This window comes from Rana temporaria, chromosome 2 (assembly GCF_905171775.1).
Source record: "Rana temporaria chromosome 2, aRanTem1.1, whole genome shotgun sequence".
Lineage (NCBI taxonomy): Eukaryota > Metazoa > Chordata > Amphibia > Anura > Ranidae > Rana > Rana temporaria.
The window spans coordinates 408,663,985-408,677,653 of NC_053490.1; the positions used below are offsets into that span (position 1 = coordinate 408,663,985).

General features: G+C 39.6%; 1 protein-coding gene across 1 annotated transcript in view; it reads left to right on the forward strand.

Annotated features, from left to right (window-relative positions):
• The window catches only part of LOC120927461 (pseudouridine 5'-phosphatase), a 372,162-nt gene extending 367,009 nt beyond the window's left edge, over nucleotides 1-5,153 (forward strand). Inside the window, exon 4 of the mRNA XM_040338157.1 lies at nucleotides 4,775-5,153. Coding sequence (XP_040194091.1) covers nucleotides 4,775-4,951 — 177 coding nt within the window. The 3' untranslated portion in view covers nucleotides 4,952-5,153. The remainder of the gene's footprint in view (nucleotides 1-4,774) is intronic.
• The last annotated feature ends 8,516 nt before the right edge of the window (nucleotides 5,154-13,669 follow it).

Consider the following 13,669-nt stretch of genomic DNA (forward strand, 5'->3'; position numbering starts at 1 on the left):
CCCATCACTAATATTGAATTAATATTTGTATTTTATCTTTATATTATGTATTGTTTGTATTTTTTAACAATCATGTATAATTGATTTATTGGTGTATTATATTTATCATCGATCTTTGTACTAATCATGCTTATTCAAGTTTAAATATTTAACCACTTACCCCCCGGACCATATTGCTGCCCAAAGACCAGAGTACTTTTTGCGATTCGGGACTGCGTCGCTTTAACAGACAATTGCGCGGTCGTGCGACGTGGCTCCCAAACAAAATTGGCGTCCTTTTTTTCCCACAAATAGAGATTTCTTTTGGTGGTATTTGATCACCTCTGCGTTTTTTATTTTTTGCGCTATAAACAAAAATAGAACGACAATTTTGAAAAAAATGAATATTTTTTACTTTTTGCTGTAATAAATATCCCCCAAAAATATATAAAAAAACATTTTTTTTCCTCAGTTTAGGCCGATACGTATTCTTCTACATATTTTTCGTAAAAAAAATCGCAATAAGCGTTTATTGATTGGTTTGCGCAAAAGTTATAGCGTTTACAAAATAAGGGGTATTTTTATGGCATTTTTATTAATATTTTTTTTTACTAGTAATGGCGGCGATCAGTGATTTTTTTTCGGTATTGCGACATTATGGCGGACACTTCGGACATTTTTGACACATTTTTGGGACCATTGGCATTTTTATAGCGATCAGTGCTATAAAAATGCATTGGATTACTATAAAAATGCCACTGGCAGTGAAGGGGTTAACACTAGGGGGCGGGGAAGGGGTTAAGTATGCCTGGGTGTGTTCTTACTGTGGGGGGGGGGGGTGGCCTCACTAGGGGAAACACTGATCCTCGGTTCATACATTGTATGAACCGAAGATCAGCATTTCCCCTGCTGACAGGAACGAGAGCTGTGTGTTTACACACACAGCTCCCGTTCCCCGCTCTGTACCGAGCGATCGCGTGTGCCCGGCGGCGATCGCGCCCGCCGGGCACACGCACGGGAGTCGGGGGCGAGCGGGGGGCGCGCGCGCGCCCCTAGTGGCGGCTAATAGACAGGACGTCATATTACGTGCTCTCGCCTAGGAGAGCCACCTTGTGGACGTATTTCGGCGGTGCGCGGTCGGCAAGTGGTTAATATGTCATTATCATTAATTATGGTTTTCTTTCATAAACCCCATGCATTATGTATTTTTATATGATGCACTATATATTTTTCTCATTTCTCAAATCTTTCATAATATAAAATTATTAACGAATCATATTATGGCTGTGGGGATTATCCACAGTGGATTGGGTTAACAAATCCTTCATAGTTATGATCAAATGGTTATATTTATCCGTAATACCAGAGAGGCTTCATTTAAAGTCCTGCATTCTTTTTCCCTTCTTGCTTTCGCATATTTCTAGGGATGAAAGCCTGCCTCTCTTGTAGTTGGGTATTAAAAGGTCACTTTCCGTTTTTTTTTTTTTTTTTTTTTTTTTAGCATTCTAATATTGAATTAAAGCGGAGCTTGGCCCAAAAGCCAAAGTTCCACTTTAAGTCCTCCTCCCCCTCCTCTGCCACATTTAGCAGGTCTTTTTTGTGCGGAGCGGGTACCTAGTGTTGACATGTACACACTTCAACTTCTTGGATTGGTCACCTCTCCCCTTCCCTCCTGCAGTCTTCTGGGACATATCACAGGTCTCAGAAGACTGTGGGACCAATCACAAAGCGCAGCTGACTGCAAATGGCACTGGGACCTCAAAGGCTAGTGAAGAACTAGACCAGGGGGTGATGGCACTGGATCCCTGTTAAATGTATTTTTTATTTTTTGGAGAACTACTTTAAGTTATAGTAAATTGTATTAAGGTAACATTCTCTTAGAGTATATTTGGAAATAAAAGATTAAAGAGCAGATTGACACATTGAAGTTTTATCTTGCTGTGTGAATTTTCAGAACAAATTGAATGTTTTTTTCTTTTGTGACTGAATGAATGAACTGATGGCTTGTAAATGTATTTATACTCCTCTCTTCTTTTTACATGCACAGAGTACCCAAGGCTTGTATCATTGTTCCACTCACATAAAAGGACAACACAGTGTAGTGCTCTCTAAAATATTTCTTGCAAGAATTGCCTGCATGGCATCATTGTATTAACCTTTCCATGCAAGAATGGTTTTGCACTGCATCTCCTTGTTAAGCATTATGTACAAGAGTGTGCATGCAGAGCATTGATTTTTTTTTTACTGTGTAAATCCACCACTCCTCAGTTTCCTGTTTATTTGCTCTTTGCTATTTTCTTAGCGAGTCCATATAAATTGTAAATGTTTGAAACAGTTTCTGAATAAGCCCAAAATGTTATCATATTGGTAGCTTTGTACCTCGAATATAATATATAATTTGATCTCATTGATCAGTAAGAGTACACTCACATGTAGTCTGTAAGATGCTGTGTATGATAGGCAGGGGATGAACATGATGGGAAAATACAGTTAAGTGTACTGTAAATCTGCATTATTATGCTTCTCTGCAGTTTAGAATTTAGAAAACATGTTTGTTCTACTTTCATGGTGTTCAGTTCCACATTTGTGATAACTTCAAAAGTAGTTTTTGGCTGTTTTCATCTGACTTTTTCCGTCGTAAATTCCGACAGAGTTCAAAAGAGAACATTTCTCTTTTTTTCCCTCAGAAAAAAATTCTGAAATTCAGTTTGTCTGTATGGAACTCCGATGGAGAAAAACCTTGCATGCTCGAAAACAATTTGACGCATGCTTGAAAGCATTGAACTTCATTTTTCTAGGCTCGTCGTAGTGTTGTACGTCACCGCGTTTATGACGGTTGATATTTGGTGTGTCCGTGTGTATGCAAGACAGCTTGAATGAAAACCCGTCAGAGTTTATTCCGACGGAAACTCAGATCATGTGTACAGGGCAAAACTGAACACATTTAATACATCATATTGAGAGACATATGCTGTATTGTAAAAATGGGCATTATGTAACCGGTATAAAAAGAAGGTTGCTTTTCAGGAGCTAAAGTTAGTGAACAGAGTGGAATATACTTACAAATTGCAGGGTATCTTCTAGGGAAACATTTTCAGCTACTTAAACTGACTTTATGGCCAAATTGTAGTCTTGATGGCTGAACACAGGGGAATGTCTGCTGACCTTTGCAGCCATCTGGTCCTACAACATTTCAGACCTTTAGGTCCAGAACACTGTTTGCAGAGGCTACATACTGTGTTTTGCAGTCTTTGCCTGGTTATGTTGGCTCTTATTAGTGATATCCCTCTATCTATCCTCACTTGCAAGGGTGCCTTTCTTATCACCATCTCTTCTGGGATGTAGGTTTCTGAGTTGACAGCCTTAACCTGTAATTGACCCCTTCTTGTTGTACACAAGGATAATGTTGTTTGGAGACCCAGGGCCTCTTTTTTTCCAGGACATTGTTCTATCATTTATTCTCTCCTATAAACATCCCAAGGAGATTTTTCTCCATTGCCTAGATTAAATATGCATTGTTTGAGTTTGTTTTACGTACAACTCTTTTTAAACAATCTGACTCCATTTGTTGTTCCTCTTGGGGACAGCCTGCTTCTTGTTTTAATATCACAGCTTTGTCAGCTGGTAATTTAAGCTTATGACCTCAAGTGCAGAGTTTCCCCTTATATTTTCAAGGCACACTCCACTTCATGAACTTTTTAACATCAGGCAACTGTTTCTCAGATTTGCAGGGCTACCACCCAGTGATATTTTGGACTGAGATCACACAATTGTATCGCTGTAAAATGTATTATGAATGACACCTCAACACCCGGTGGCCTCGCTCCTTACCTATTTAAGAACTGTAAGACAGAGGAGGTTTTCAGATGGTGGACCTTTTTTTCCCCCCCCTTGTTAAAGGGGGCTTCCAAATTCCAATTATCCCAGATGCCATTAAGCCACCTGCCCGCAGACCCCCAAAACCAGAGTCCAGGGTTGTAGGGATGAGGCCCTTGTCTGCATAAACATGGGAACTTTGGGGTTGGTGGGCTTAACACACACTGGGGTTTACTTACTAAAGGCAAATTTACTGTGCACTACAAGTGCACTTGGAAGTGCAGTCGCTGTAAATCTGAGGGGGACATGCAAGTTAAATAAAAAACAGCATTTTTGCTTGCATATGATTGGATGATAGAAATCGTCAGAGCTTCCCCTCATTTCAGATCTTCCCCTCAGATCTACAGTGACTGCATTTGCAGTGCATAGTGGATTTGCCTTTAGTAAATCCACTCCATTGTCTGTGTAAATCACTGCATAAAGAAATCTTCATGATTTTAAAGTATAACAACAACTATTTCTGCCTTTAGGCACTCTGTCAGCTATCCCTAGATACTCCTAGTCTCTAATTTATACTGACAAAAGGCTGCTGGGAACCTTGACTTTTTAAGGAGGTGCTGCTGAAAAAAACGAATTTATTGGCCCTTCTAAGCCACTTGACCACGGTGCATTAGCAAGGAACTGCATTTGTAGTAATTGGTACCTAGAGCGAGAAAAGATGCATTAGTATACTATTTTCCCAAACTGTGAACTTGGATTTGGGGTTACCTCATGTTCAATCTACTGTACACCTGAAGCTCATCCCTAATGAACAGCTTTTAAACCAGAGTTCTGCAGATAACAATGTTTTCTTCTTTATTAATGGATGGGGAAATCCAAGTATAGGAATTACTTTGTACTGTATTTTCAGCATATACATTCCAAATGTTATTGTAAGTGTTCATATAATTACACAACTTCTTTTGTCTTTTCATTCTAGTGTCTTGTGTTTGAAGATGCACCAAATGGAGTTGTGGCAGCAGTGGCAGCTGGTATGCAAGTGGTCATGATTCCAGATGAAAATCTAAATCGAGATTTAACAAAGAAAGCATCTTTAGTGCTCAAATCAATGGAGGAATTTAAACCAGAATTATTTGGCTTACCACCTTATAAATAGAAACAGAAGTGTGTGGTAGTTAAAACTATTTCCACGGTTTCCTTAATAAAGTATAATTGAAAGCTTGTAAATTGAAAATAAAGAAAGAATTGTTCATACAGTTATTTTCTTATTTCCCATGCTGTCATTTGCCACTCAGATAGTGAGCAATTACATAATGGTAAAATTGAATAAAGACACCAGTCCATCTATTTCATCCTGAGTGTGTGTATTTGTGACTTCTATTTTCCATATGCTTTTATAGTGTGTTCACTAAGAAACCCATCCAAAAGTTTTTGTTTTATTTATCTACAGTTTTTGGCTGACACCACCAACTGTGGAAGGGAGTTTCACATTCTTACCACTCTAACAGCAAAGAATACCTTATGCAGTTTAATATTAAATCACTTCTCATCCATATTCATGTCTTTTCTAGAGACCTAAGAATAAATGGCTTTCTCCCAGTGTTAGTGTCACCATTCAAAGATTTGTATATTATGATCATATGCCATCTTCAGCGCCTCTTCTCCAGGGAGAATAAGTTTAATATTTGTAGTAATTTCTCATAGCTAAGGTCCTCCAAACCCCTTATTGGCTTTGTTACTTTTCTCTGGACTCTGGACCGTAATGCAAGGTAATGGAGAAAGCCTCTTGGGGGGGGGGGGCGAGCAGGCAAGTCAGGACACTCTCTACTTTGCAGATAGAGAAAGGAGCTGTGTGTTAGTGGGCGTCCTGACACTCCTACTTGCCCCCTCCCCCTCAAGAGGCTTTCTCCACACCAGGGAGAAAGCCTCGCATTATGGTGTGTAGTTGCAGACAGAAGAACAGGAAGTGAGGGTTTCTCAGAAGAAATAAGGACATTTAAAAGCAAAATCAAAGGATGAGGTAAGTGAAGAAGGACTGCACTAAGGTAAAGGATGCTATTTAGGGAATTTTTTTTTACCTTTTAAAACCTCTTTAAGCACATTCTTCCTGAGGTTTGGTGATTAGAACTGGACAGCATGTTAGGACCTGGGATAGAGTCCGACAAACAAATAGCCTAAGGCCCCTTTCACACGGGGTTGATCAGTAATGATCCGCCTCTGTATGCTCAGCAGGGATCGCTCCGTTGATCCCCACTGAGCCAGCTGATGACAGGGCAGTCCCCGCACACTGTGCAGGGCCCGCCCTGTCTTTTCTTCGCTCTCCCCTATGGGGGGATGAGATGAACACGGACCATATGTCTGTGTTCATCCGATCCGCAGACGGAAGGAAAAATAGGGGTTTCTTCTGTCTGCAGAATCGGATCTTTGCGGAGGCGGACGAGATCGGGTGTCAGCGGATGTTCATCCGCTGACACCCGCAATCTCATAGGGACCAATGTATGTCCCTTTTTCATCCGCAAACGGATGGATGAAAAAGCAGACATACGGTCCGCACGTGTGAAAGGGGCCTTAGGCTTTAGGAAACAACAAATGAAAAAAGAGAGAGAACATTACCAAACGTATTTTACAGAACAACTCAATAAAAAACAAAAGTATCAACTGAAACAGTAATTTTTAAAGTTTAAGTATTTTTCATATTTTAAAGAACGATATACAAGTTAAAACAGTTCTTTGGTGTATAAAAACAACTGTTAAAGTATACATAAAATCTAAGCAGAACTGTTTTCATTATTTCTTGATGCATTTGGGATAAAGACCCTGACAAGTTTACTAAATTTACTAAAACTGGTGCGCACCGAATCTGGTGCAGCTGTGCATATTAACCAATTATCTTTTATTTTTAAAGCTGAAGTTAGTAGCTGATTGGTTACTATGAACAGATACACCAGATTCTGTGTGCACCAGTTTTAGTAAATCTCCCTATATGTGTCCTGTAGACACAACAGGATGTGAGAAGAAATTTCTCCAAAGCAAGGTAAATGCCTCTTGGTTGCCTCGAAAACAATTGTTTCTGTTTTTCAATTTCAATTCTGGTGAAAAGTATCACTAGCACAAATAGAGAGTGCTTACTGGAGCATACTGATAGCAGGTGAAAGCAGTGTGATTGAAAGATTAACCCATCACCTTGCTGCTTTTCATTATTTGTCCAGTCACACTCTGAGAAGTTGGTATATTACACCTTGATACAACATTTAATGCAGAAAACTTAGGACATCTAAAAAAAAAGATTATACAGGGGACAACTCCAGATTGAAAATATTTTTTTTTCACCTTTAAATGGGCTGGTCTTTGACTGCTTTAAAAACTCAAACTACAACCTAGTAGCTTAGAAATAGATTGGCAGATGATGGACTTTAGAGGCATATTAAGGTTAAAAATTATGTAAATTGATTAGAAAAGAAACATGCAAAAAACATACAGAACAAAATGGCCGTTCCTAGGAGGGCCAAAGAACACAGAAATTAATGATACACCACCTATAAACCAGTGTTTGGTCAAACCTTGTAAAGCCTCGTACACACGATCAGTTTTTCCGATGGGAAAACTTTGAGAAGAGCTTTTGGACGGGAATCCCAGCCGTGTGTATGCTCCTCGCAGTTTTTCCAATGGAAAAAAAACATTGTTTTTTGGCAGTTTTCCTATGGAAAAAATTGCAGTCCTGTCAGGAAAACCGTCCGTGTGTAGGGGAAAGACTGAACCGAGCAGGTTCTGGGCTTTCCCCTCGAGATTTCCGACGGGAACTTTTCCCGTCGGAAATCCTGTATGTCTGTACGAGGCATAAGAGGAGTTTTCATTCTACTCTGACTGTCTTGTGAAGCCGCGGGACCCCTGACCCTCTGTTTGGACAGTCCTGATTGGCCCATTGCTGAGCACCCTCCCAAGGAAAAAAACTCTCTAGCAATACACACCAAACTGAGCATGTGCTCCAAAGGCTCTGTCTTATCAGAAGATGGATTGGGGCCTGTGGAAGAAGGGGAGGATCAGAGAAGACAGGATGAACCTGCCTTTTTTCAAAATGTAGAGGATAAACCCCTTAAGTTCCACAGTGAGTATAACAAGCATGCTTTTCTGCATACACACTGGTTTTACTGTTGTGGGTTCAGTAACACTTTAAGCATACACCCATGCAAGGCCACATTTTGCCTGCATGAATGTGCACAGATGTTCTGTGCATCCCCTTGCAGGCAGTCCCATTCATGTCAATTATGACAAGTCTGCTGTTTTCAATTTGACACCATGCAGGCACCAACAATGAATGCAGACAGTGTGAGTGTGGACAAACATGGCCCTTGCATGGGTGTACACTGTAGTACACCTGTGTGAATGAGGCCTTCTGTGTTAAGGGTAACTTTTTAAAATGATTGTAAACAATCACCCTGTAAAATAACCCATTCAGTTTATTATAGAAATGAAAGGCAAAACATTTTTGTATAGATATCAAAAACATTATAAATACCTTTTTATTCCTTTTTAAGTGATCACATTCCCTCTGTTCTCAGCTGCATAAGAGCTGGGGGAGGAGAATCAGAAGGACACGTGCTTCCCAGTTAATGCTTGTGGAGTGGGGGCATGTCCGGACAAGTCTGATCATTGGAGGAGAGCAGGCTAAGTTCCCAGCACAGCTAGAAAACTGACCATGTTGTGTTCTCCTGCTTAGTGTGGTCAGTTTTTAATAGGAAATCAGATAGGCTGGCAGGAACACCAGGGGTTTCAGATAAAGGAAGCAATACAAAGATAACATAATACTTTCTTATAGAAGTACATGGTACAGCAGGCACATATCAGGGACATGAAGTGTTGGGGTAACAAACGCTTTAAGCACAGGGATGTGGCAGGCTGTGTTTTATGATGACAATGAAGTTAAGGACAGGTGATAATTGTGGAGCAGCGGGAATCCTTTTCAAATCAATGTTTGTTTTCTGCATCAAAAGGTTTTCAACAGAAATCATGTGGGTTATTTTGGGCACCTAAAATAAAGCGTACATTTATGTATCAGTGTGATTGTTGTTGTTTGTGGACCCATCCAAAACAACTGCAATGTCATGATGATAGTAAAGCAAAGGAAGCAATGCTTTGGTTAGGGAGCAGAGAAGATGTGCTCCTGATTAAGATTTGCCTAAGAAGAAATGTGGGCACATGCAGCTTTTCATTTTATGTCCTATCCTATGTAGTGTATATGACTGTCAGATCTGTGAGAATGCCATAAACCCAAACACCCCATTATACCTCCTTCTTCAGCAAGGGTTGTTGCTTTTCAGAAATTGCTTTGTTTTGTTCTTTACCAATAATGTATTATCAAAGTACCTCTTCAATCAGGAAAATGATATGCTGTACATAACATTAATTTTGCAAGAAACTGCATATGTAAAATTACTTGTTCAAAAGGTACATTTAGAAATATTTTTTCCTATGCATAATATATTTTGCTATTCAATGTATAATATAAAATGTTTACAAAAGTATTCATTTTTGATGGCCCTGTCACCTCAATGAAAACAAGTTTTGTTCTTTTCTGTTTTATTTTTGTGATCTCTTTCTTTAATCATAAAACCCTTGCACTTCTGTCACTGTTTGTCATAACAGCAAGGCAGTATAAACTATAAAAATGCAAATATTGTTATCATATTCAGCCTATTTTGTGCCTTGTTGTTTTTATGTTATCATGTTTATAGTTTATTTGGGATATTTGATTTGGCTATAAAATACACACATCTGTATTGGAGAGAAAAACATGAATTTAAAGCTGAAGTCCAAGCAAACAGCTAAATACACGGATTAAATACATATAACATAATGTAGCTGTTTTTCCTGACAAACTATTTGCATGCCTGTCCATTTAGTCTTATGCCGCGTACACACGACCGTTTTTCATGTCATGGAAAAAAACAATGTTTTTCTCGACGTGATTCCTCTCAAGCCTGCCTTGTGTACACACAATCGTGATAAAAAATACTCGAGCTAAGGGTGGTGACGTACAACATGTATGGCGGCACTATAAAGGGGAAGTTCCATTCGAATGGCGCCACCCTTTGGGCTGATTATGCTAATTTCCTATCTCATAACTTGCTTCTGAGCATGCATGTTTTTTTCCCCATCGTTAAAGTGGAGCAGGGGTCTCCAAACATTCTAAAAAAAGGGCCGGTTTATTGTCCTTCAGACTCTTGGAGGGCCGGACTTTGGCCAGCGGGAGTGAAAATTTTCCTGGCATCAGTGGGAGTAAACATCTGGTATTAGGGGGAGAAATAGTGCCCTATTGTTGGTATCATAGGGAGGAATAGTGCCCCATTAGTGGTGTCAGTTGGAGAAATGGTGCTCCATTGTCGGTGTCAGATGGCAGAATAGTGTCTCATATGATTGGGAGGGATAGTGCTCCAAGGGCCGGATAAAGGCAAGCAAAGGGTCGCATCCGGCCCTCGGGCCGCAGTTTGGAGACCACTGCTCTGGAGCATACACGGTCGTTTTTAACGACCAATTTAAAAAATTGCATTTTCTCGTCATGAAAAACAGTCGTGTGTACGCGGCATTAAGATTCATGCAGCCCTGCCGGAAAGCACAGCCAGTCTGGTGACCAGGTCTTGTCCCTGCTCCTAGCCTGTAATGAAAATTAAAAAGCAGCAGAAAAATTAGTGAATTTCTCTATCAAAACACTTTATCCTCCTATCAGCATGTAGTTTGTCCGCACCCCTGCTTCTCTCTTTCCCCATCTGAGCTCTGCCTTAATGGGGATAACAATAGGCTGATACCAAGTCAAATTCAAGTACTGTAGATATTGGCCTGAAGTTCAACTTTACAGCCATTACTAAAAGAAAGACACTGGGGTTGATTTACTAAAACCGGAGAGTGCAAAACCTGGCACAGCTGTGCATGGTAGCCTATCAGCTTCTGACAAAAAAAAATGGAAGCGGATTGGTTTCTATGCAGAACTGCACCAGATTTTGCACTCTCCAGTTTTAGTAAACCAACCCAACTGTGCAAAAATAAAGGGATTACTTTATGATTTCTGCACACGCCTTTGTCTATATAAGCCTTTTTCAACCAGGTTGCCTTGAGGGTTTTTCAGGGGTGCCTTGGCAAAATGCCTAAAAATGTACCATTTTTTTTAACCTCCCTGGCGGTATGATTCTTTCAGAAAAAAGGTGCTGAAAGCGGTACCATTATTTGCAAGGAAATTTGGTGATTTGTACTGTAGGCCTGTAATTCTTAGGAATAACTCACTTAAATCTGACCAAACAAGAGTCTTGTAGGCATCCCGGGTATGAATTTTTTTTAAAAACAAAATTATAAATTATAATATAATAAATAATAATATAATTATAATAAAAATTATTCAATAATGTAATCAACTCAAAATCACTGAAATTTGCTCAGTTGCAGAATTGTCGCTGTCATTACTTTTTTTTTTATGACGAATTTCCCCACAAATCGCTATCGCACAATTCTGCAAGTGATTATAATTTATTATTGCTGTTTTCTAGCTGCTCTAAAACCATTTTTGACATAAAAAGACACTTTTGGTTGCTATGGACAATCTACAGTTTGCAGGCAGAAAGAACCGTTTTTATTTTATAAAAGTACATGTAGGACACTGGGCAGACCACTAGGGACAAGGGGGGGTGTATTTTTTACATACAGTACTGTAATCTATAAGATTACAGTATACTGTATGTAATGTGTTTGTTTACGTTTTTGAATTTGGCGCTGTTCTCCGCTCCCGTGCGTCGTAACGTCGCAGGGAACGGAGATCGGCGGCACAGGAGGACGTTGTGTGAATCGAGCGAGGTTCCGCTCGCTCACACAGCGCGGTGGCATCGCTGGATCCAGGGACAAGGTAAGTAAACACTGTCTGTGGATCCAGCGAGGCAAGCCCGAGTCTGACTCGGGGTTACCGATCCTAGCACAAAAATCTAACCCCGAGTCAGACTCGGGAATACCGCCAGGGGGGTTAATACAAGCCAGTGGGTAGATGAAACCTGCCCTTTAGTTACAACTTTCTAGCTGCCAACCTCCTAACAACCAATTACATTATCAGTTGGTATGGACCTGTATAGTATCCTTGTTTGACCCTCACTTGCCTCTTTTCATCAGCTTAGGGGTCACATTAGCTGAGTGACTGAGAAAAACTTAAGAAGAAGAGAAACATTGGAATACTAGCCAGTACCAGTTTACACCTCCATCATTGGGTCTCCTATGTGTGTGTATGTTGCTGCATTATGTAAAACTATTAGAACAATGTTTACATTTTAGAATGGGGTGCCTCAAGACTGTCCATAATTTTAAAGGGTGACATGACTAAAACAAGGTTGAGAAGCACTGGTCTATATTCTGTTGCAAATCGAGAGGCGGTCAGGAAAGATATTTGGAGCCACTATACCTGTGACTCTAATAACCAAGTACTATAATATATACTTTTACTATTTTTTTAAAGGTTAAGCTAGGTGGCCCTATAAAAGGGGGGAAAAGATATGCCGCCACACTACCAGTAGTAGTAGTAGTAGTAGTAAGACAGTGTATCTTTTCCCCCTTTTATGGGTGAATTTTAACATGAACTGATGTAATAAATATTTGTAATTTTAAACAAAAGTATTGTGTAGTTCATACCGTACCATGAAAGTCCTAAGTGCCTCAATCCAATGTTTTTTTTCTCTGTACTTGATACAGTATAGTGTAGATATCAAATTTTTTATACTATTATCATGCTTATTCATACACATATTATTTATTATTATCCTACACAGGGATGTACTTGTAGGTAACAATAAGTCATGTTGAAACTGATATAAGGTCTATTCCAGAAAACAATATCATTTTGTGATTATTAGGTGCCTATCAAGTCTGGTTACTTGGTCAGCTAATGGTAGATGTAAGCTATCCTAAGAAACAGAGTTTAAACAGAACCAATCATGAATTGGTAAATTCAAGAAGGTGAATATTCCATCTTATATCAGTGTAGGCTGACTTATGATATATATATATATATATATATATATATATCTATGTCACCTTATTTAGCTGTTCTACTGTATAAGACATGGGTCCTCAAATTACATCCCTCCAGTTGTTCAGGAACTACAATTCCCATCATGCCTAGTCACGTCTGTGAATGTCAGTGTGTTACAATGCCTCATGGGATGTGTAGTTCTACAACACCTGGAGGGCCGTAGTTTGAGGATCCCTGGTATAAGACGTCAGAACCAACTGCCTGACCTCAATCAATGAATACTCTGAAGATGGAATAGCAGTATATAAGGTAAGACAGCCAACAGGGTAGCAGCTTTCAGACTTTATTTGAAATGTCAGACTTGGAGTTAGTAAAACTAAATAATGTGAGAAAAAAACATAAATAAATTGTATATATATATAGATTAATTCACCCAAATAGTGTTTTGCAGCAAAACAAGCAGATGCATGACTATAATGCCTTGTACACACGACCGGTTTTCACGACGAGAAAACTGCCATGTTTTATATTGGTCGCGAAAACCGGTCGTGTGTATGCTCCCTAGCAGTTTTCTCGAGGAAAAAATGTCCGCAAAAAAATTGAAACCAGCTCTCTTTTTTCTTGTTGCGTTTTCCGTCAGTTTCTTTCTTTGTCGCGAAAAAAAAAATGTGTATATGTTTTTCCGAGGGGGAAAAAAATTAGCATTCTCACAATCAAGTATGCAGCCCAAAGGGTGGCACCATTTGAAAGGAACTTCCCCTTTATAGTCCCATTGCACGTGTTGTACATCACCGCGCTTAGGTCGGATGTTTTTTTTTTGCATGAACGTGTGTGTGCAAGTCAGGCTGGAGAGAAATCATGTCAGGAAAAACATTT